The following is a 24,578-nucleotide window of genomic DNA, read 5'->3' as shown; positions in this document are numbered from 1 at the left end:
GGCGAGGGCGGCGACACCCGCGGCTGCCGGGCGGGACGCGGGGCTCGGCCCGGCGCACGGTGAGTGCGCGGCGGGACGGGGCACGGGGGCCGGGGCGGCTCCCCCGGCCGCAGCACCGGGCTGCACCTGGATCCACCTCACGAGCCCCCCCGGCGGTAGCGACCGGGGCTGTGCCCCGTTTTGGCCCTTTGGGATGACCCCGTGGGGTCCCCATGGAGCCCCCCGAGGCGGCCTCGCGCCCTCCTGCTGCATTTCCACAACGCTCTTGTTGCTGTTGGTGCTGAGCGCTGTGGAGCATCCCGAGGGAGCCCGGACGCCTGGGGCCTCGCGCGGCACCTGCAGAGCAGCCAGCACAGCCCTGCGGAGATGGAAATAACAGATTTTCCCGAAATAGGCTGAATTTGTGACTTTTGTGCGGAAGGGCTCAGTTCTGCTGCCAGGGGGATCGCGGACCATGTTGGTCCTCGTGCGGCAGGAAGCTCAGGGTGGCAGCGGTCCCGGCGCCTCTCGGTTTGCACAAACCCACTGGGCTCGACTGCACCGGGACCATCACAGAGCCACAAGCAATGGGGACTCTAGGGGAGTCGCAGCCCTTGTYGGAGCTCTTCTTTTCCATCAGATCTTATTTTGCAGGTGAACAAAACTTCCCGTGTGCCCTAGTTGTCAGGGAAAATAACAGTTTGTTCCTAATGCGCTGAGGCAGTTTGCGGGCTCGGTCCCGGCGTGACCGGAGGCGATTCACCACCCTAGCGCTGCCCCTGAACCCCGAGATGCATTTTCCTCTCTATCTCCCCAACGTGCGGACTCACGGATTGAGCAGGCAGGGATTAGCCGGGTATTGCTGCTTGCTAATCCCAAAGGCGCTCCAGGTAAAATTAGAAAGGGAATGTTTGGTGGAAAACTGGTGCCTCTCCCATGTTGTTTCCAGGGTTTGGTTCTTGGTTTCTGTGAGCAGAGCCTTGAAATGTTTTCTCCTTCTTTGCTAGAAGCAACATGTTGATTTTTTTTATTATTATTATTTTTATTAGCAAAGCCCCTCTGTGTCCAGGAGATGGGCATGCTGGTACACGCAGTGCAGACTGAAGCCAATCCAATTAGGGTGTCTCGAGCTAAGAGGAATCCAATTACGGTACCCAGCAGTTCTCTGTCATCGAAACGGGCCTGTTGGCCATGGCCCTCCTTTGCTGCCGCCGCGATGGGCGGCCTTCCCAAGCTGGGGTCGGCATCGCACGCGGGGCGGGAGGATTTCCCAGAAAGGTGGGAATGTGGGGATGGCTCCTTGCGTTCTTCTCTACCTGGATGGACGTGCAAGCTGCTGTTTCGAACCATCCCTTGGCCTAAGCTAAGACCAGCTGAGGCTTGACCTGAAGTCGGGCTGCATGAGTTGAGCTCAGGCTGCCTGTGACTGACTTGTCTTGGTCTAAAGTGCTAGTACCTTGGTTGGACCTACAAACCCAAGTCTGAAGGTGTTTGCCTCAGCCAGTCTGGAAATTGGGATCTGTAAAGAACATGGAACACAAGACCATATAATGGTCAGTTATTCCCCAGCCTCGCGTCCATGGGTTTTCAGAGATATTCCCCATCAGTTTTCAGCTTGGGGATCTCTTCTTCTTATTTCTTCTTCTCTTGTCCTAAATGAGGTTAAAATGTTGATGTTGTAGTGCCAGCAACTTTTCCTGCATGCTCAACAGTCGGAAACTTCTGCAGGTTCCCGGGAACGTTGTGTCTCCCAACCCCAGGTCGTGCCGCAGCAGCGAGTGCCTGAGCAGCTGGCACTGTGATGCCCAGTGCAGCTTGTTGGAGTCACAGCTGTGAGCTATGGGGAAACTGCAGAGCAAAACCCACCTCCACACCTCCAAATACAGGTGAAAGTCTTAGTAAACCCAACTATAGGAGTGAATTGAAAACAGCTAATGAATATAGAACATAGCAATCTAGYGAGTATCTGAGGATTGAAATCCACAGGTAGAAGAGCCAAGTTGTAAGTGTGAGCTCTGTGATTGCTTATTCCGAGTAATCTGCATCCTAAAAATGCTAGAGGTGGCTGTCTGGCTGAAATACCCAACCCATGCTTCTTCTGAGAGTGTCATAACCTTTATCAGCAAKGGCAGCTGCAGAACATAGATCTTTGCTTACTGCTTTCTGTGAAAGTGACTCCTTAGCCAGAACAAATATCCCTCTATCCTGAACTCTGCAGATCACTGGTGTAGGCCACTGAGTGGAAGAGCACACGCTTGAATGCCAGTGCTGTAGGCTCAGTGTTGGTGATTTTGCTGTGGCACAGCTGTGTGGGCATTAATTAGTTGGGAGGCAAAATGGGATGCAGCTGGTGGGAGGAGGCAGTCAGCCCACATAAATACAAGGGGAAATACTGGTACCTCCATGGGGACCTGTGATTTTTCCAAAGCACAAAGTTGTTGTATCAGGACAGCAGCCAGGCTTCAATGTAAGTCATCCCAGGAGACTAGTAAGATTGAAACGTGGGCTTGTTTCCWTTCTTTACTCTGGCATGGAGTGAACACCTAAATATTTAGCACCTTGAGAGGGAGAATCTGTTTTCTCTACCTTRCTGGGTCCAGGAGACACATTTCCCTATGCGCAGCTTTCCTTTGCCTTTCCAAAATCAGATGTCACTRTCCTCTAGCTCACCAACATTGTTGTCTTCTCTACATCAGTGTAAACAGGGGGACATSAGGGGAAAGTCACCCTGACTTGCAGCTCCTGCCACCATCTCTGTCCTTGCTGCAGGACCGATGGCTCTGCGGAGGAGACGGGACCTGTTGGAGCTGTTCCACAGCGCAGCCCTGYGCACGCCGATGCTGTCACCGCTGTGGCTGCTCTCAAACCAGACCTCTGTGTGTCTGGAGGAAAGGATAAGGTAACGTGCACGTCTATCACAGCAGCCAAAATGCAGTCACAGGCAAGAAGAATATAAAGAGAAGTGGGATTTTGCCCTAAGTCCTGAAAACTAAAAGAGTCTGTTCCCTCTTCAGACACGGACTGTACCTGGGGGCTCAGTGTAACTTAAACCAAGGCTGTTCATAAATAAAGAATCAGCAGTTATTGCACAGGCTAAATGCACTTTTCAGCATTAATGTGGTGTTACTGTATTATCAATACAGCTCTAAAGAGTGCATCCACCCTTAGAGAAATGCTGCATGGTGTATTTTTGCATTAGAAAATGCACTTATTAAGGAAAAGAGTATTTTTCTTTGAATAGTTCAGGATGTGTTTCCTACTAATTTAATAGAGYATGTGGCTACCAAGTGCTCTTTGTCAGCAGCTCCAAACTGCCCCTTAGAAAAGGTGTGAAGAACTTCTTTTGGCCCGTTCTGCTGCAGCTGATTCCATTCACTGGCTCTCTCTGCAGAGCGTGGTTGTCTGTAACTGGAGATCGGGGGCTGTTCTGAGGCGCTTCATCGGACACGAACGTGAGATCACCAAGGTGAGTGCCAGTTATTGGAGTACAGTTGGGTCTTCCATGCTGTTACTTGCCAGAAACGGGGAAAACAGGAATAAGAGTGATGGTTTGTTATCCAAAAAGGGCTTAGCCTTGTTTAGTCAGAAACCTGTCTAGGTATCAGAGCTCATTAGTTTTTTCTCCAGGGCCCCAACTGGTCCTTTGTCTAGAAAAGTAGTAGTTGTGTCGCAACCAAACCCATCTCCAGGAGGCTTGGACACGTTCTTGTCTTTCCACTTGAGACAATGCATGGCAGAAAGTCAGGACAATTTGCTTGGTCAAGTTTTTGGGTCAGGGATGATGTTAATCTTTCCTCACACCCAGTAGCCTTGAAGACAAAATCACAGAAGGAGAGTGGGGCCTTATCTTGCAGCGACCTCCTGATTACAAAGCCAAATATACTCCCTGGAGAGCAAACATGCTCAAGTGGGTACACACAATGCATGCTGTGGTCACAGAGGACAACCTGTTGTCCTTTGTGCAGTGAGATGTTGGAGGGAGGTAGGGAATATTGCAGTAGGAAGGAGAACTTCGGGACACAGATTCAGACCTCATACTTCATTCATCCCACTGTTCACAATAATTTTATCAAGGTTTATCTGTGCCTTTTTTTTTAGCTGTTTGTGCAAATATGTAGAATAAAACAAGAAAAAAATACAAGAACAGAAGTACTAAGGAAACACTTATTACCCAAGAAAATGCTGAGAGAGAGGAGAACTTTTGAGCATGATACTGCCTAGAGTGAGTCAGGTGCTCGCCTTGTAGTGCTCTGGAAATGACTTGGCTATTCTGCTTACTTGCAAAGGCAGTACAGGTCAAAATACCTCTCAACCACCATTTTTTTTCTTTCAATATAAAATCTTCAAAGAAGCCAAACAATTAAAGGATCCGTTTAAAAAAAGAAGTGAGCCTGTCGGAGTGAGCAGCTGCCAAGAGCTCTCCCACAGCCTGGACAGCTGTCCAGCAGGTATTCCTGACCTCCTGGAGCCCAGGATCTGGGAGCTCAGTCTGTTTCTGCACCTGCTCTGGGGAAAGTAGGTTAATCCCTCTGTCACCTATGGCTCTGGTCACAGCAGAGGTGATCAGAACCTGTCCTACCTTGCTGTAGGCCTGGTCGGGCCGGTAGCAGAACCACGACCTGGTTCTAGTGTCTCTGRACAACACACAGCTGGGTTGTGGTCTCTAAGTAATCCCTTCCTTTAGGAGTTAATCCTCTGGCTCATCCCCATTAGAGAAATGTGCTAGGGCTCTGAAGTTCATTCACCATCTCAAGAGAAAATGGAGCTCAGGACAAGAGAGAATTTGTCTGGCCCATTCAACATTGTTATTCCAACCTTACTGTTCCTGACCCACAAGTAAGAACAAAAAGGGCCTTTTGAAGGCCAGGCTCTCTTCTGATCAAGTTTATGCATGTCTGGAGCTTTGGTCCGGCAGCCGGACTGCTGTTTGTTCCCCCTGGGCCACCGGCTCCATCAGAAAGCCTGAGGTACATCTCCTACCTTGTCCTGGGCAGGTCACTTGTGCCCCGGACTCCAACAGAGTCTTCAGCGCATCCCGCGACAAGACTGCGATCATGTGGGAATTTCATGGGAATTCAGGACCCAGGCAGCATTTCCCAGGACATGACCTGGTCGTTACTGGACTAGCCGTGAGCCCAGGTGAGGAGTAACCAACTCCTACCCCTCAAAACAGTGATTTCTTTTGAATTTTTCCRTACAACTTTTGGATATTCACTTGCGGTTGCAGATGCCTCCTGCCTGTGCACAGGTTCACGAGACAACACCATCTGCAAGTGGGACGTAGAGACCGGGGAGCGCCTGGGCAGAGCTGGTATCTCCAGGAATCTGGTAGGAGCCACTTGTTCCCTCCAGCCATAAAGGCAACTGTGCCTCCTCAGTCACTTTGCATGTGAACCTGCACAAAGAGGATTTGCCCTGAGCTTGGCACTACGCTAAGCCCAGGATCTGTTGCATGGATGCCTAAGCACTTGTGGAGATGTCAACTTGAGGCTGCTTATCCTCTTCTGCAGGAAAAAAACAACCTCCACTAGCACAGAGATACCAAGGCACATATGGCAATTTACTAATGGCCATTGCTGAGCCATTTAGGAAGTAAGTTTTGTGGTAGGGTCTGTGTCCCCGTTTGCCTCAGCCCAGCAGCGAACTTCAGGGTGTCTTCAAGTGCCCATGTTTCCACATGCTGGGTCTGGTTCAATGTTGGTGTCTCAATGACTCCGTGTTGGTGTCAATGGTGCTGATAACCCCACTGACCACGTGGAGATTGAACCTGTCAGCCCCAGTAAGGGAGCAGCACTGATAAGAAACGGAAAAAACAATCTGATGGATCCTGCTCCATGCACACAGCACAAGGAGAGCACGGATCGGGGAGCTCTATGGTTCTGCAAGGCAGGCGGACGTCAGCCTGGGCAATCATCCCTTCCCTCTGCAGGTAACACATCTGTGCTGGGTTCCTGGGGAGCCCTACGTTGTCCAGGCGTCAGAGGATAAAACAATCAGGTAAATCTTAGCGGTGGCCTCCAAAGAAGGGCTTCTAGCTCAGGGAATAGGCTGATGGATCATGGTAGAAACGTGTGGCCGTGGTCTGGGAAATGGAAACATGCCTGTTGTTGCAGTGATTTCCTYCTGCCCCGCTCTTCTGCTTCCAGGATGTGGGATAGCCGGGAGCTGCAGGTGGCACACRCGTTCCCGGGCAAGCGGCACATTCAGACGTGCTGCGACGTGAGCCAGGACGGGCGCTACTGCGTCAGCGGCAGCGGCGGCTCCAACGGCGAGGGCTGCGAGGCGACCGTGAGTTTGCTGGGCAGCAGCTGCCACGTTTCCTCCTCTTCTGCTCTTCCTCTCTCCTCTGACCTCCAGGGCATGGAACAGAGTTCCCAGAGGGATGCTCGTGGGGATTGGCTCATGCTGGGAACTTCAGCTGGTCCTGAGACTGCTGCTTGAGCCCCTCTGTTTCTACCCATATCTCTATTTCCTGAGTCTTCTGTAACAGCAGATGTTCATCCTTATTAAAGCAGAGGCACAACAGTGTCAGGGATTGTGAGGTTCTTGTGGAAAGCATGGAAGGGTTCCATTTGCTCAGGGTGCACTTTAAGCAAAAAAAAAACCCCTTGTTTTCTTTGTAAATCAGCTCCGTGTCATCAAGTGACGGCGATGGAGTCTGGAAGTGACCTGGACTCCACCTGCTGCCATTGCCTTRCAGCTGTGGGACCTGCGGCAGACGAGGAGCCGAGTGTGCGAGTACAGAGGGCACCTCCAAACCGTAGCCTCGTGCATCTTCCTTCCCCAGGGCCTGGCTCCGACCCCCGTCATCGCCACRGCCTCCTACGACTGCAAAGTGAAGATCTGGGACCAAGACMRCGGAGGTAGGACAGGGAGCTGCTCACTCGAGGGTGTCACTGTGGGTGCTGCAGCCGCTAGTCTCAGTCTCTGTCTCCCCCCAGTGACAACCTGTAGCCTCTGGGTTTTACTTGAATACAGCCACAGGGTTGGGATGGGGGAGATCTGCCCCAGAGCAGCTGTGTTCCCCTCCAAGAGAGGATGTTTGGGGGTGATGACCATCCTCCCTAAACTAAAGGGGAACAAGGAAGAAATGATCTCTATTAATAACCACAAAGAAGGCCTGTTGTGGCTCTGAAAATTAGATTTCCATTTTCCTCTGCAATTATTCTCAAAAACATGTGTTGAAGGCAACATTGCCCTTGAGAAGCGTTTTACTGAACTGAAAGTCATGGAAGGTGGGGAAAAAAGTGCTCCCAGGGAAGGACCCTGCAGGGGCTCCGGAGCCGAGCGCCGCTCCCATTCCCTCCGCAGCCTGCCTGGCCTCCCTGGGCCTCCGCGGCGCCGGTCCGCTGGCCTCGCTGGCCGCCTGCGACGCCGCCACGCTGCTGTGCGGCACTGGGCACGGGGGGATCCGCCTGCTGCGGCTGAGCGGCCCTGGAGAGCCCGAGCTGCGGGAAGTGGCGGCGTTTTGAGCGCCCACAGAGACTTGAGTCGCTCGGAACAGCTCCAGCACTCGCACAGCGGTGATGGGGCTGGGCAGCTGGGATTTATTCATTTTGTTCTGTACCTTAAAAACAACTAGAATTGTTTAGAAGCAAAGCCAAATTGTAGGCGCCTTTGGGCTCAATTTTCACTTTTGAACCGGCTGTGTGTGTTTTATTTACAAAACAGCGAGCGGCCTCGTTGTGCGTGTTACCTAGGGAAGGAGATACGTGTGCTGCCCCAACAGGTTCTCTGAGGCAAGCCCTGCTCGGGACCCTCCTGTCCCACGCTAACAAAATTGCTAATTATTGGGAAAGCACCCTTGGAGCAGGTGCTGGAGCAGCTCTTTATACCGCAGGTGAAACAGCAACTGCACCCTGAGCAGGTGGGAGAAAATTCATTAGCATCAAGAATTTCATCTTCTGAGCTCAGTGGCAACGCGCCGGGCAGCACAGGGAGCTGCTGGGTGGCTGCTTGGCCAGCRTGTGACTGGAGCCCGCTGACAAATGCCCCATGTCCCCCACCTAGTAGGAGCACCCAGCCTGCGCAGACCTCGCTGCCCTGCACCCCGAAGTGCGTTTTGGGAACAGCCTCGGCACCATATGGACGACAGAGGGAATCATGAGACTGCAAGAGGAGCCTCCAGGAGTCTCCTGCGCCTCAGGCTGGTGAGACAGCAGCTCTCAGGCTCCAGCCTAGTGGGGGTCTGGCTTCCCAGCAGGCAGGCGGGTACACAGAGCAGGTAGTGACAACAAAGGGTGTCTGCTGTGAGCTACCTGTAAYGTCTCTGTCCCTTAGTCAAACCCAGAAGCTAGGGTGCCTATTCTAAACGCATTTTGATTTTCCAAAAGAGCGCATTTGCAAAATTTCAATTTAAAAACTTCAATTTAAAGTTTAAACAAAAGCTACTCATAGTGCTCACTAGAACAAGAAAATCCTACAGTGAAATAGCCTGCTCTGCATTAACGTGGGTGATATGCACAACATCATCAGTTGATACCCACACAAATTTGAAACACCTAAATCTTGAGACAGCTCAAGGAATGAGGGTAAGAGCCTGTAATGCATGGAAAAGTGGAAGGAAAAAGAAAAAAAAAAAAAAAAGGCCTTTAAACTCTACTGTGAGTAAACACGAGGGAGATACCTACAGGCTTCCACAGTCAGAGACCAACTTTACAGATGGAGGAGGAGGAGGGCACCATTTTCCACTAACTGTGACAACCAGTATCAAGTTTGCAGCCACAGACTCCTGGGAAGGTAAGAAGGATGTTACTAGAGGCTATACAAGGTGATATACATGAAGAGTTACACAGCTACCTACAGGTGTTTAAAAACCAACTGGAGAAGATCTGTGAGCCTGGCTTGGAGACATGTTGGTGCAGCACAGGAGTGCATCAAGATTCATCTCCAAAATACAACAGAAAAGCAGTGTCCAAAGTGTAAAAAGGTTCTAAAAAGCGTGAGACACTCGGGTAGGCTTTCATTCCAGCCAAGCCCTGGCAAACACGTTAAGGAGCCCTGCTCACAGGAGAGCGATAAGCGCCGGTCTCTTGGCACAGGTGTGTTTCTCCCAGACCAAACACCACAGAAACAACACGTCTGGGCTCCCAGTAGGACACAGAGCATCTCRCAGCTTCCCCAGGTGCGTTGCAGGGCTCTGCTTTTCAAACCTCCAGGTGCTAGAGCTGGTATCTACACTACAGTTGTCTTCTCAGGCTGTAGGTAAGTGCCATCTGTCTTCAAAAACCAGCCAGCCCYGTGCAGCAACACAGAGCTCCTCCTTTTATTACAGGATGAGGAACTTCCCTGGAGGGCCCCCAGAGCCAYGTGCACACAGAGGCCCAGGGAGGCCTCACRAAAGCCGAGAGGGCCCATGGAGGCCAGGAGAAGCCGCACTCAAGCCCAGAGATCTCTGTAGCCTGTGATGCTTTAAAAGGAGGGGAGATTTGCTCTTGTTGAAAAATAAATCAAGGAGAAAGTGGTCATTCCTGACTAAAAGGCCAGGATTGGCTATATTAGTAGTTTCTCCTGGCTTTTTGTAAGAGAAAAGAAGAGGTGTACTCATGCAAAATGTTGCTTCTGAGCTAGTGACTGCCAGCAAGATGCAGAAATCTGAATTTAAAGTTAGAAGTCTGTGCTGCAGACAGGGAAAGCAACAGCTCCTCTTTCAAGTCATGCACAAATGTGTTTCCCAGCTGAGCTTAATGGACTTTCCCTAATGTGTTCTCGCGGATCTCCACTCTCCATCTTGTTGTTTTTATTTTGTAGCCCTAAAAATGCTCCATGAAGTCTCTTTTTTAATCTCCCCATGTTGAAATGAGGCCTCCATGCATGTTAGCTGGGTCACCAGCAGTTAAAGTCAGAGCAAGATTCAGGCCTAGATCTGGAGAAAAAAAAAAACAATTGTGGAAGGGCTACAAAGGGATGGATGTGACTTGAGGGGTTTCCCATGTGATTCTCTCTGTTTCTTTGGAATATCCAGGTAAAGAGAGTTTGGAGCGGGGCATCTGCCTGCTGTTAGCCGGTGGCCGTGACTGCAGAGCACGGCTGGATTTGGATGGAGGTGCACGAGGGTGGCTCTGCCCATCGCTGCTGTGGACTCGCGTTTCCAACTTGGCTTCCTGGTATTTTGTCATGGACTGATGGGCAGCCAAGTGGGCAAACAGGAGGGGAGGGGTGGCTTGGTTAATATCCGATCAGGCCCCACGGACAGCCCTGGATTCTGAGAAGAGACGTTTCTGGAAAGCACACAGATAAGTAAAACATTCCCAGGAAGTGTGTGAGAGTGGAGAGAAGGTTACCCCAGTTTCAGGCATCTTTTGTTTCCGTTGTTCTCTCTGCTGACCCAAGAAGTTAAAGCCTCCTGCTGCCTTGGCTCATGTCTTTCATGAGCATGCAGGCTAGGAAAAAAAGGTTTCTAGGGAAATATGTTTCTAGGGAACTTTAAAAAAAAAAAAAAAAAAAAAAAAAAAAGGTTTCTAGGGAATGCAGAGTGAATTCCTGAGCTCCCTCCTTGCATTTGCCCCTCTTCTTGTCAAGCTTGTGCTTTTGCTTACGGAAGCATCAGAGGGGCCATTCCCCGCTACTGTTTGTGGCCTCCGAGTCTCCACTGCCCTTTCCTGCTGGGTCCGGCAGGCGCCGTCCTTGTGTTTTCCATGAGCAGCYGCAGTTCCAAGAACTGCTGTGAACTCCAGACCCAGCCGCAGGGAGCGGGAGCAGCCGGTACCAAGAACCTGCCGGAACATGAGCGGTGCCGGGGGCAGGGGGAGCGCCGGGAGCTGGGGGTGGACGGCGAGGCAGGGGCTCACGAGAAGCTGGAGGGGTTGGCAGAGTTTCACGTTGGTTTCGCTTGGCGCAGGGGAGGAGAGAGCAAAGAAATGACGGGGAGAAGTTAGGGCAGAGGCGGCAGCAAGGCCAGGCTTCYTGGAAGCGGGAGGTGAGGGCAGGCTGTGGGTGGCTCGGCGGAGAGATGAAAGCTGAGGAGCCTCTCCATGCTGGAAGTTGGGCAGCGTGGGAGGCAAATATGTGCCCTGCATGGATCCCCAGGAATGGGGCTCTTCCAGGCTTTGAAAGGTCCTCTGCTGCCAACTGGGACTGKTCTCTCTTTCATGGATGCCCTACCTTTCCCCCTGCTGTGTGATTTCTTCTGGCAAAATTATATAGGACCTGGACATCACCACCCTCTTCCCCTACCTTCCGTGCTGAGCAACAGAACTTAGTTCCTTGGAGAGCAGACGGGTTATGTCCTCACCTCCTACAGCTCAGTGCAGTGCAAGACCCCATCCCGACATTTTGCTTGGCACTTGGCTTCCCCCCCTCCCCTAATGAGCTTCCCGGTGTCTCCAGTATCCTCCTGAGCRTTTGTTCACACAAAATCCTGTAAGATGGGAGAGGAGGAGGAGGAGTTTATCGACTTCGCTGTGCAGAGGGAGGTTGGGGCATATGCAGAAAATGGGACTTGGCCACTGCAGTAACTTGGCAGAGCTGMGAGCTGCTGCCTTGGCTGTGATGCTGCATGAACCTCCCAGATATATCTTAGGTCTCCACGTTCTCCCAGGCTTGTGTTTGTCTCCAGGCCTTCCCTCTCTGGGCAAGGACTGACCTTCCTAATTCCCCTACTCCTCTCTTGGACTACTCTGCTCTTTTCCCTCTTCCTTCCAAGCTCTCTGCTTTGGGATATCTTGGTCCACTCCTTTCTCATATGATCTGCTCCCARAAGCAGATGTTAACACTGAGTCTTTTGTGGACACTGTTGATTCCCTTCCTTCCCTTCCACCTTCATGTCATTGCAAGGGAAAAGTCAGGAGAATTTTATTTTTCTCTATGTCTGTCATTCGGTCCCTCTGCTCAGTTGCCTTCACACTGATCCACCTGCTCCAAACTAGACGTTGAGGAACTGATTCCCAGGCTATAAAGCAGTGAGGAAGGTGCAGATGAGGACTCTAGGATGCTGTGTTCATTCCTCTGCACTCATCTTCCTCTATGAGTTTGGTCTGGCTGCTGTCCTTCATCTGGAAGGAGGGAGTTGTGAGGATAAGGCACAGTGAAGATACCGAGGTGGATATTGTAAGGTCAGGGCACCTGGAAAAGCCAGCATGTTTCCCTGTTCTAGAGGCTATAAAGCCACACAGACTGTCAAGCTTTGTTTTAATCAAAATAATATTTCCCTCAGTGGAGGAAATGTCTTGTGTTGAAGCCCRTAAATGCTGAAGTCTGTAAATGTGAGCAAAAGTAGGCCTTTTTGCAGGGCCATTTCAGTTCAGAGGACCAGCTTGTAGAGAATTTACCTAGTGCTGTTCCAAAAGGTTATGAATCTGAGGATTAAATTGAGGCTTGAGGTGGCTTTAAGCAAAAAAAGAAAAAAAATAGCCTGATATTAGCAGCTGTTTCCTCTCTATTCAGTCTGTTCAGCCCAAGAATATGTAGGACATCCTACGCAGTAATGACCACAGGCTCTGGACAGCTGCTCTTGTCCCAGTTTCTCTGTCGAGGGCTGATGTCCCTTTTTAGCACCTCCTGCCTAGGAAATGCCTGTTGTGCTGGGTGCAGAACATTCTGTAAATACACTCCGTAATGTAGGGCCAGAAATAATTCATCTCCCAGATGAGCTTTGAAAGGGGCTCCGCTGAGTGCTGTAATTTAGCAGTTTCCAGGGCCGACATCTTCAGAGAACCGGAGAAGGACGGATTTTGTCTGGACCGCTTTACAAAAGATGGAAGAAATGCCAGAACCATTTTAAGATTACTGTGTCAGAGCAATTTTAGATAGTTTAATGATTCAGGTTCCTGGAAAGGAAGCTGCTAGTGGTGACAGACTAACGTGACCTGCTCTATGTGATGGGTGCAACATCTCCCGATGCATTTACAAGTGTTGGCCAAGGGTGGCTCTCATTGACCATTTCATTGATTTTCATTGAACCGTGGTGCTGTGTCCCCTCAGTAAGGATGTACCAAGTGCCTTACTTCTCTATTTTGTCTTCTTGCATGTGATATATATAGTTGCAAACTCAATTTTCTTCCTCTCTTGCAARTTAAAATGTACTTTTATCTTCCGTTTTGTTTGCCGGTGGAGCTTGGTTAAATACATTCTTAAGAGAATATATTTTCCTAACTATTCAACTTGTGAGTTGTAGTGAGACATTAATGCCTGGAAAAGGATGCTGTTTCTTTAGGTTGTTGCATTATAATATTATGGTTTAAATAATTAATAATTAAATAATGGTTTAAATTGATTCTTGATTCAGGAAAAGGTGTATGAAATGACCCAAACAATAAGCCAAGGGCATCAGGAAGGAGTACAGARGCCTAGCTAATATAAACATCCCTTTTTTAATATGCACGTGGTAAATATTGAGCGAGMACTTATTTAAACAGGAGCTTTGGCAAGCAGTTGGCAAAGCTTTTCACTGCAGAGTGTGAGAAGTCCTGTGAAAGCTCCGAGCTTGAAATTGCTGGTCATAAGTCAGAAGGAAGGTCATCCTGAAAACAGGCCTCTGTTTTCAAAGATATTCTGAACAGTTTGGGGTCAGTAATTTATGATCAGCCCCAGGGGAGGATGGGGTTTCTAAGATACTCTAGAGATTTCCTGGAAGCTTATTTGTAGCTGAGCAGAATTTGAGAGAGTGGCTGAATGGCCAAGGGGAGTTTGGGGGCTGTTCTTCTCCTGTGGTTTTGGAAAGATCAGCACCTGCTTTGCCCSCCAGGCTTGGTTGTCTTCATTGCAGAAGTGTTTTCAGATTGATTCACGTGGGGCAGTGAGCTGGAATGCGAGTGCTGCTTTCATGTGTGTAGATAAGGCGTTTATTTTGCCCCATTGCTATCTGAGTTCTCTGATGCTTGCTCACAGCRCAAGAACATTTCCTTCCATAATTTCCTCAGAAAGGAATCGCAGAGCAGCRACAAAGAAAAGGGAATTTTTTGAGATCTTGAGCAAAGCTCCTTTGCAAGTACCAATACAGAGACATTAGCCAGGGCAGAGCACTGCAGCGAGACTCCCATGGATGTAGGTCACTCCATTTAACTTTGCAGGGAAGTTAAACTTCCGAGAGAGGCACCTTGTAACAGTGCCCTCTGCTCCCTGCTGCTCCTTCCCTCTTGGGTGTGAGTGCAGCAGAGCTCAGCGCTGACACGATGCCCATCTACTCATCCAAACAAAACAACTCCTGCCTTTGTGCTTACGCTTTTAAAGTGCTTTCAGCAGGAGGAATCTCCAAGCAACCTCCTTGCCCACTTTCTGCAGCGACCCAAATGGCGTGGGAGGTGACCAGCAGCAACAAGTATCTTCATACACACTYGACAGCTTTGCTCTCAAGGCATCTGCACCCCGGTTTGGTGTTAAATCCAAGCAAGGGCAAACCCAGGTAGGCTCTTCTAAACAGTGTTTTCCTGAGAAGGGGATGGCCTGCCTGCTGGGACTTGCTTTTAGATGTTCCTGTCTATGCCAGGTTTCTAATAAAAATAGAAGGCTTCTAATTTTCCTGGCAAACTCATTTATACCTGTTAGCAAAATCAGAGCCTTTATTTTTTTGCCTTTGTTGAGTGATGCTGAACGTTGTGGATTTCCAGGAGCTGCGAGTGCCTGAGGCAGGAAGGCCCCCTTTGCACAGGGTTGTAGTGCGAGTTGTGGTCAGGCTCACTTTGAGACCTTTCCTTTTGTGTTGGACTTTCTATGAAGGAGTCCCTGGAYTTAAAAATCAGGAGATTAATGAGAGGGAGGAAGTGGCAGAGATACAGAAGCATGAGTGGAAATCTTTTTAAGTAACCTTCTATTAACAGAATGCAGTGAGACTTTGCAAACTGAAACACGTGCAAGGAACCGTTCATTGGGGTCAGTTAGGAATTCACTGCTTTTGCTTTTCTGCTGTGAATTGGCTTATTGGTTAAGATATTGGTAGGAATGATAGCTCTGCCTCCAGATTACTTACTGCACCAAGAACACCTGAAAATGTTAAGTTTGGGGGATGAATAAAATGTTACAAAAGACTTGGCTCCAGCTGTTTCCTGCTGTTGTTCCAGCAGTGCYAGGAGATCTTGGAGGATCTGTGGGGAAAGGTGCTTTGAGATTTGGTTGCTGATCAAAGCACCCTGTAGAGAGGTGGAGATGAAGTGACTTCCAGCACATCAGCTCCATCACTGTCATCTGTGTGTTAAAAATCCCCAAGAGAAATGCATTTAGTTGGGCCACAGAGAACTGAAATCAAAACCCCTYGAGTCTTCAGTCTATAAAACCATGAATGTGAGTCAAACCAGAGCTTCTTCTGTCAAAATGTTGGGTTTATTTATTTTGTGCTTATTTGTTTAGGATCTTGTCTCCTTAGTAGTGGAGGAAGGATCTCAGAAACATGAGGAGGGAAATTCGGCTCCTCTGCACAGCTGCTGCCCCTTGTCCTGTGATCCTGGAGACTGGCTGTGGCTCTGGAGCAGTCGCCCTGAGCCTGCTGTGGAGACTGCCCCAGGTGAGTGGTTTTAAGTGTTTGTCCAGGTGCATCTCCTATAGGACAGCCCCATTGCACTTGTCTGCATCCAGCCATCGCAGGAAACTGCTGCACACTGCTGGGATTTCAGCACTGTGTGTCCCTTCTGGATGCAGGGAGGAGATGTGAGAATCACTGTCCCCTGCTGCCTGCACGAGGGACAGAGACATGGCCAGAGTGAAGATGCAAAGGTACCCGTTCTCCAGCCTTTACTCCAGCCCAGTTCTGTCATATTAATTTGAAGCTCTGGTGAGGATTGGTTTCATCCAGTATTCTGGGATTCTGGATATCTTGGATTCTGAAATCTAAGTAAGTAGCGGCAGGGCATTCCCACAGAATGTCAGCAGTTGGGATCAATGTGACAAGCAGCTGTCACGGTGCCCCAACTGCCACCCTGCTGTTTTGAAGCCTTTTGTTCCCTGATAACAGCCACTACCCTCTGCATTGAGGGAAAAGAAGCAGAAAGGGTCTGAGATCTGGGTGACTGAAGCCCTTCTGGCCTCAGATTATTGGAGTATGAGACGTGCTTGGTGAGATAGGCTGGGGAGCAGAGGGAAGAGAAGTGAAGTCAAGGGAACAATAGTTGCTTTTCCTCAGCATTGCGGATCAGTCCGTTCCTGGGTGTGAATGGGAATGGTTGTGGCTGGCCTTGGCTCTTGRAGGACAATTTAAGATTCAGTGCATAAGAATTAGAGGTTGATACCTGATTTCCTCCTCCTCCTAACCTGCTAAGGCTAACATTTGAGCTTTGTGACTTCAAGGTGTAATTGCTCTGGTTTTGAGCTCTGCTTCACGCTCTTTGCCTTGCCTGTCAGACCTCACAGACATGTCCGTCTGTCCTGTAACTGATAAGGCTCCTTGCTCAGGTAGCTGACCCAGAGGCTGCTGCATCCAGAGAAATTCCTTATTTGCCTTGATCACACAGAGTGGGTGGTAGCCACACTGACAGCTCCTGGGGTTTATCGTCCCTGTCATCCTTAGTGTTTGGGGTAGAATTTGCCCTAATGGAATATCAGGCAAAAATCCCCAAGAGCTTTTCATTTATGGGTTYAGCTGTGCCCTCTGTGGTAAGGATCAGCCTTGTGTGTGTGTGCTGGGCTCAGGCCACGAGATGGGCTCTCCTAGGAACGYTGGCCATGCGTGTCATGTACTGCCATCGTCCCCAAACACAGGGTGGTTTCTTTCAGCRTGCTTCCTCTCTGGAAACACTCAGCAACATCTGTTAAAAGCTGTTAAAGCCAAAACAAGTCTGGCTTTTGCCTGAGCTTTTGCAAGGAGGGGATGATGGAAGACCAGACAAATCCCTGTGTTGCTCCTATTGCTTAATCACATCCTTGAAGGCTCTGAATGCTTGAGCAGTGAATATGGTGTAAACTTTGTGAGGGCTCTGGGAGCAAAACTGGGCAAAAGGTGTCGTTCTAACAGCTGTGAGATGTCGGAACCTTGGCCCAAGCTCTTGTGTTACTGATGGGATGAATTCTGTCCAAGACAGAGATCAGGAGCCTAGGAATGAACTTCCTTTCACTGACATCCACCTCGAACTGTGGCCTGCCAGGCTGCTGAGTCTCGTGCTATGGGGAGCTCTGAATACGTCAGGGGATGTGAATCAGTGAGTGGGTTGTCAGCTAAGTTTTTCTTTTTTCACTTTTTCTTTTTTTCTTTTTTCACTGTCCCAGAGCTGGCTGATAGCTGTGGATAAAGAAGAAGCCGTTGTGGATCTCACCAGGGAGAATGCACAAAGGTAGAAGTCTAAACTTTTATTTATTTATTTATTTATTTATTTATTTATTTATTTATTGTAGACTGTCTCTGAGGAGGGATCAGGAATCCTCAAGGTTTGGTCACTTAATTCAAGTTTGTCATCGAAGGAAATGAGCAAATGTTTGTTTAACCAAGAAAAAAAAAAAAAAGAAGTTTACATTTACCAGAGGATTTTCTTTCCACTGGCTTGTGAATACACTTTGTGAGGACAGCAGCCTAGATAAACAGTTGGGCTCTTTGTCTCCCAAGGGTTTCCAAAGTGTTTCATGGTCTCTACCCTTAACTCTTTAATGAACTTGGGGAACCAGCCTGGAGGCAGTAAGAAGGTGTGCGGTCACTTAGGGCATTCAGGATGGGTGTAACCTGCTCCTTTCTGGCTTCCCCCRTCATTGCTGCCCTGTTTTTCTGTCACTGCAGCTGAGGAGGGGATGGGGTGTCAGGGAAGACTTGGTAGGTGCTGTTGGAGGTCAGGGAGTGATGTCTTCTGTGGGCAGTTTGGTTTCTTCTCACAGCAGGTYTTCCACAACCTTGTCCCTCCGTAGCTTTGTGAACTGCTTCCTATGCTCACGAAAGCCAGAGGTGAAAACAAGGAGAGGTGTTTTGATGAGTGAACCACACAACTGAAGCCCTGGTTCTGTTTCCCATCAACGTTTCATGCTCTCTGCCTCTGTGCCTTCTTTTATAACACGAGGCTGCCACCAAGCACCAAGTTGGAGTTCAGATTGACCTCTTTCTGTCCCAGCACCAGTAGAGGCCTTTTGTCCAGGATTCCTGTGATTTAAAATCTCCCTCCAACCACTTCCCTCTGCTGGGGAGCTTCTTCTGAAACCAACCAGGAGCTTGGGACAGCCCTACACGTGTGGGGTTTGGCTACACAGGAGCCCTGCTCTGGAGCAGCCCTGGGTGTGCAGGGTGCTCTGCTTTGAAGGCTCTTCTCCAGGGAAAGAGTAGATCCTGCCCTGGCCTTGCTGCTTGGCCTGAGAGGAGTCCAGCTCCAGCAGGATGGGAAACCCTTCGGGTGTCATGTTCTCTATTGAAAGCGCTGCTTGTTGCRTGTGTGTTCATACATCCACACGAACACATCCCTTAATCCTTCCTCTTTCTGTTCTTGCATCATCTGCAGGCTGCAGCTCCAGGACCAGATCCACATCCTGCACCACGATGTTTCATCCTGTAATTGTTTTCGTTGTTTTAATAATTCTAATTATCTTTTTTTATTTGGAGGGGAGGTGAGCATGAGAGAGAGCCAAGGCCACCCTCTGGGATGCAGGGGTAAGAAGGGGTAAGAAGTAGTACAAAATAAGATCAGTAAGAACTGAAGCACTGCCGTGCTTTTCCCTTTGGAGATTTCCAGCTGAAGAGGTCCCAAAATGCCTCAAAAATGAATTGTTCATCTTTTTAGGGGTCTAAAGGTTGTGTCTGAGCTGCTGGTCCCCATGTGCCCTCATTTGCTAAACAGAGGCAGGCATACACRCAGAGCAGTTCCCAGCGTGCTGACACAGAAGCTATAAATGAACGTGTATGTGCCTGTCTCCCCACTGATGTTACAGGCAACCTGGTAATTTAGTTTAGATTAAATGTCCAGCCTCGGGCACCTGAAGTTAGGGGAGCTGAGCGTGAGCCATCGGGTGCAGAGTAGGGTGCCTCTGGTCTTGGCAGCACCACTTAAAGCTGCCACTTGCTGAGGTGTCTCTGGCTATGCAGTTTATCCCAGGTTGTCCAGGAGCTGCAGGTTTTACTGCACCACGCCAGCTCTGAGGGGGTTTAGACACACGTTAGGATTGTGTCCACAGATCTGGGCTTGCGCTGCCCTTGCTGCAATTAAACAGCTCTGGTGCAAACACTGGCTAGCTCTGTTGTCACCACAGCTGTCAGCAGACACGCGTGCACACAAGTCTGGAAGGAAGCATTGTTTTCTGGAGAGGATTTCAACAAGGAACTTTGAGGGAGGTTGTTATAGGTGAGAGGTGGTTGTGATTCCCTTTCTTCTTTAGGTTCTGCCAAGCAGCTGCTGCCTTGGAGCCCTGTAGACTTCATAGTCAGTAAATTGTCCTATGCCTTCCATGAAGACATGGCAACCCTGGCTCCAAAGACCTTCTGGTGAGTAGGCAAATAATATTCCCTTACCTGGTTCTTTCTAGCAAGGTTTTAGTGCTGTTTCTTCATAACATGCACACACATGTGCATCCATGTAGTGCTTGTGGTATAGTGTACGTATGTATGTAKTACATATGCTACATATATAGTAGCATAGTGTTGCTTTAATACTATTGACAGGCCCTGAAAAATGAAAATATGTTTTTTATAAAAATGAAAACAGCCCACACTTTTAAATGACCCAGTTTCCCATCCAAAATTGCTGTTTTGAAACAGTTTTCCCATTGAGCATTTTCATTATAGTTGATACGAGCTTATGAAAGTGTAATTAATCTGAGCAACTTTCTTTGGTGATGGAAAAAACCTGGATGGAAACGCTGTGACCTGTTCTTGTCACAAGCCTTCCCTTAAACAAACCCCTGCGAACTGGAATGTGCTTTGGGGGGATCTGGAACTTCTCCGTGCGCCGCTCTTCCTCAGCGCTGGCCGCTGTGCACGTGGGGACAGAGTCCTGTGCCCACCCCATGCACGACGTGCCCCAAAGCAGATTCGGTCCTTGAAACTGGCTCAACTCCCCACCTCCCAGTTTGGTCTGCTGCCTTAGAMGACAGTCGAACGTCGTTGTTGGCACTGCCAGCATAAGGCAAGTGATCCCTTGTAGGATCCCCCCTCTCCTCCTCTGTCCAAGTAGCGTAGGGAGAACATGTCCATGGCCAGGCAGCAGTTGGCTTGTGTTTTCCAAGAAGACTTCAAGGGTGTTTTATGCTTGTGCTCAGCTTGGAGTTGTCAGCCTAGAAGCAGCTTTTTATTCTGCCCTGTACTTACTGTAAAAGCCACAAGGGTGCTCTCAGCCGCTGTGAGTGGCAGAGCTCGGGCATGTTGGATCCACGGAGCAAGGCAATGCCAGTTATTCCATTTGGGAAATGTATCCTCCAAGATGTGGATCATATCACGTGCATTCACTGTCAATGTCTCCTTTTRCCCAAACCTTAGCTGCGAGGACCTCGATGCGCTGGATGGGGGACACGACGACGTGAGAGTCATCACAACAATTCTGGCTCTGGCTCCTCCTCTCCTGAAGGACTCAGGGTAAGCGTTGCCCTCTCTGAACTTCATGTCTACTCTCTATMCACTTCTCTAACTTCCATTTTCTTTTTCATACTGAGGGAAAACAAAAGAAGAGCTTCCCTACCTCTAGTAAGTTAAACATGCCAGAAGTACAAGCAAGAATTAGCTTGAGTTGGGGTGTGCACCACTGGTATGGACCTTCCTTGAGCCGTAGTTTTTCATAGATCTTAAAAGAGTGAGAAGTTGTAAAGGTCAAAACAGAAGGAAGATAGAGGACAGCAGCAGAGAAAGGGGACACAGAAGAGGAAAATTTCTAAGCAGAATAAGTCATTGAGGGAGAAGTGATACAGGATGTAGAGCTCTGTGAGAATGGATGTAGATCTCCGCTTTCCTCCCACCCTTTAATTAGGAAAACTTGAAAACTGTGCCAGCACACAGTGCTGAATATCCCAAGAGAAACAAAARATTCATCCAGGGATAGCTTCTTAAATGATAAATTTCTCTGTGATTAGTGCTCTCCACTGACTGTTCCTGTTCCCTGCCAYGTGGGATCCATTTTGTGCTCAGAGACATGTGCACAGATACTTGGGACGCCCAGACCTTTTTTATTTTTTTTTTTCCAAGGGCATTCACACACCCTGCTGAAAAGCCCTAACTTTTCAGCAGCTTAAGAGAGTCACTAGAAATCGACTGTTTTGAGAAGAGGAAGGGTATTAGTGGGCAGCACAGCACTTGACAGGAATTTGTTCTCTGTGCTTTGCGTGACCGCAGGAGCACAAAGGCCTCAGGGCTCACCAGCAGTGGAGATCTGTCCCCTGGGCTTACTTGTTAGCATTATAGTTCTTTCCCTTGTCGCTTTTAGTATTATGTCCAGCTGCCATTGAGGAGTGGGAGGTTTTTTAAGGTCAGGAATGAGATCCTTGCCCAGCTTGTAATTAGTTTGGGGGATTTATGGGGAGCGCTCAGTGTGGGACATTTTAGGAACCCTCAGGGGAGCATATGGCTGGGGCTTGGCCTGTTTTTTTGCCTATTAAGCTTATATTTTGCTATCCAGTCACAAGCTGCAACCAGATCCATGTGCTCCATGTGCCTGTAAGCTGGGGTGGRTCTGGCTTGTGGCAGGAGTGAGACTCAGAATGAGCCATTGTCACCCAGCCTGACGGCAGCAGGAACAACCCAGAACTGGTCCAATAAATGCGGCTACAATCCTGTATATAGGACTGAATGGCCTGAATCCTAGGAGTGCTTTTGTAACTGATTTATGGGGACATTTATTATATGGAAAAAATGTGTACTAAGTTATATTGTATGAGTCTCAGTACTGGGACTAAATGTTATCCTGCTTATGCAAAGAGGGACTTCATACTGCCAGCGTTCATGCATTTGCATCCTGAAACTTCATTCTGGCTCTTCCTGAGCAGCCCGTTTCACCGTAAATTTTGGGGGGGGCTCAGCAAGGCTGRGCAGACGACTTTCCTGCGTGGGGTTCAGAAGCTGGGATCCTTACATCTCAATGCCAGGATTAACTGCTCACACAGAGGAACACCATGAAAATTGCTCTTAGGATAAACCTTCTCAGTAAAGGAAGCAGATGGAATTTGAATCTTAAATGGACAGCTGGGATCTGTTTTGGGATCATTGGATTRCAGTGTGCTTCCTGATCATCTCATTTCCTACACAGACAGGAATCATCCAGGGAAGGAAGAYCTTATTTTCTCTCAGCTTGGCAAATTAACTGTATGTATCTTCCCACTCTCTATTCCCCTGCGTGTCCCTTCAGGAGTGTGTTTCCGGAATTTGATCCCGGACACCCAGGGATGGTGGAGAACTGGCTACGGAGACACCCCAAATTGCTACTCACTCTTTGTGCTGTCCACAAGGACTTCTGTGGCAAGTAAGTCTCTTCTACCTTCAGACTTTTACTTCTCTGTATATTCTGTGTACTGTCCCTTACGTCCCAATATCTTGAATGAAACTCAGCCAGAGCATGTAAGCAGCTGAAGGCAGCCATTTCCAAAGTGAGGACTTGCTTCAAGTATCTCACCATTATTCTTTTATATCCTGAGATAAATAGACAAGTGTTTCAGGGTTAGAAATGCTGGCAGGCAAGTGTAAATAGACAAGTGTTTCAGGGTTAGAAATGCTGGCAGGCAAGTGTTTATGATGGGTTGGTTAACTCTGGTGAGATTCTTCCATGGAAAACTGCTGTTCTACATGATGGAGGTAGAATCATCTTCTCCCCAGTGCTCTATTCATGCTTTTCCCCACAGGCCTAGGTTTCTGCACATCCAAAAACAAGGCAGCTGACAACTGTGCCTGAAATGAATATTCCGTGCAGTATTCTTCTTGCTGGTGAGCCCTGCTGGACCYGCCTGTTGAAAACGGTGGGGCAGAAGGACTCTCCACTGCATTTCCCAGTGCTCTGACCTCTCCAGACACCTCGTTTCCTGTTATGGGCTTCATCTGAAGCTGCAGAGGATGGACAGGGGACAACTAAGATAGAAGCACGTGGGAGTGTTTCACCTTCCCCAGAGAACTGCATGCACCTTTAGCTCTGTGCTGAAGTGACTTGCTAATCTCAGAACCGAAGTGGAAGAGTTCACAGTTCTAGTTATTTCATCGTATTTCTAGGACGACAAATTCAAAGAAATACTTAAAAATACAACTTCTCAGCACATCAGATGACGCATTTGACCTAGAAGTAATTGTGCATTTTTTTTTTGTTCTGTTTTTGCCTGAAGAGAAATCTTAAGGAGAAACAACCAGACTATATGACAGGTCCAAACTGTGGCTCCTCAAGGTGTATAGTTGTGTGGGTTGARCGGGACATGACTAATCTGCACGCTGCACATTCAGTTTTGTTCCAGGATCCTGATRCTCTGCACTAGTAGGGCAGCCCAGTCCCATTGAGTGGGGTGTCATTAAAGGATCAATGTGCATGTTACACCATAACTGCTTGGGAGAGGCAGTTTTGCAGCTCAGATAAAGTGATTTTGAGGTGGACCTGGAAAGAGATCAGACCAGAATTTACCCATACGTTTGCMCCTTCTTTGGGGATATTCTTGTTTGATCTAGAACGGAAAAGCCTCCTATCTGCACAGCAGTGGGTCACAGCTGGAAAAGCACCTTCCTATCATGTGTTTTCTTTCCAGATTCCCAGCTGTGTAGGTCGCTGACTCGAGAGGAAGGAAGGAAGGAGCTCTCTTGGTATTGTTAAAGCTAGCTGAATGTACAGCACCTACCATGCAGCGGATGCTGCCAGAGACAAACAGTACATCCTAATAAAGATAGTGCTTCAGGTAGGCCAAATGAGGTCTCAGATCGGTGCTCTTTGCAAGAACTGCTGTGCAATCGTGTTCTCAAATGTGCTGCCAGAGCTGAATAAACACCTGGGATCCATACATAGCTTCTGATAATAACACTAGCTTCTACCTCAGGCATTTAAACTAAAGCTTTATAAAGGAGGTCAGTRGCACTGCCCTGTTTCACAGCTGGAGAAATCGAAGAAAGGAGGTGAAATGACTTGTGCAAAATGCAGCAGCTGGCTTAGTTTGGGATAGGTACCAGACTCTTGTCAGCCGTGGAAGTAGCTGAGGTCTCGTTCTTTGTCTGGGAAAGATGACTCGCAGTTGATACCGAGAGCAAACCTGAGAGCAGCTCCTGAAATGGACAGTCAAGATCATGACATTAAAAGCAATGGAATGATTAAACTCAAGCTGCTGCTTTTGGCAGCTGCTGCTTCCCAGCGTGGCGAGTTCCTTGGCTGACCAAAGCTAACCAGAGAAGGAAGGAGAGCAACCAGAGMACAGGACCCGATGACCAGCTCCGAGTGGAAGCGCTTGCTGGGCCAGCGGAGGTGAGCTTGCACCAGGGGGATGGAGGTGTTCAGATAACAGCCTTTGCTGTCTCCGAGCGTGCCAGGGAGAAGCTGCCAGGCCTTGCACCAGGCTGAGCTGAGAGGGCATGGCCAGAAGCACAGGCTGGGAGCTTTCCTAGCAGGAACAGCAGCTGGCTGCTGGGGAAGCTGCAGCGAGTGCTGAGGGCCTTCGCCTGAGCAGCCCTTTCCCCTCTGCCCCTCACACTGGCTCCTGTTTTTCCCTTCACCTGCCAGCAGGCRAATTTCCCTTTGGATCCTCTCCCCATGCCTTGAGGTTTTACCCTTCTGCTCCCACCTCATCCGTTCTCCTCATTCCAGTGCTTTCGGCGTTGCCCTGGTGCC

The 24,578-nt window shown here is 49.0% G+C and overlaps 1 protein-coding gene and 1 long non-coding RNA gene across 2 annotated transcripts; both read left to right on the top strand.

The window, feature by feature from the left end:
• Positions 1-1,806: 1,806 nt before the first annotated feature.
• Positions 1,807-7,451, top strand: WDR31 (WD repeat domain 31). The gene is made up of 9 exons (XM_026041506.1): positions 1,807-1,865; positions 2,749-2,878; positions 3,371-3,445; positions 4,974-5,118; positions 5,207-5,307; positions 5,909-5,976; positions 6,126-6,267; positions 6,680-6,842; positions 7,291-7,451. Exons 1-9 carry the CDS (start codon positions 1,819-1,821, stop codon positions 7,449-7,451), a joined length of 1,032 nt encoding a protein of 343 aa, XP_025897291.1. The 5' UTR covers positions 1,807-1,818.
• Positions 7,452-20,310: 12,859 nt separating this feature from the next.
• On the top strand, positions 20,311-23,882 carry LOC112949128. Its single transcript, XR_003249760.1, has 3 exons — positions 20,311-20,380; positions 22,140-22,253; positions 22,630-23,882. It is a non-coding gene; the product is annotated as an uncharacterized LOC112949128 (long non-coding RNA).
• The last annotated feature ends 696 nt before the right edge of the window (positions 23,883-24,578 follow it).

This window comes from Nothoprocta perdicaria, unplaced genomic scaffold (assembly GCF_003342845.1).
Source record: "Nothoprocta perdicaria isolate Ctin4 unplaced genomic scaffold, notPer1 scaffold_287, whole genome shotgun sequence".
Classification (NCBI taxonomy): domain Eukaryota; kingdom Metazoa; phylum Chordata; class Aves; order Tinamiformes; family Tinamidae; genus Nothoprocta; species Nothoprocta perdicaria.
The sequence above is the reverse complement of the archived record's forward strand: the minus strand, read 5'-3'. Positions and strand labels throughout refer to the sequence as shown.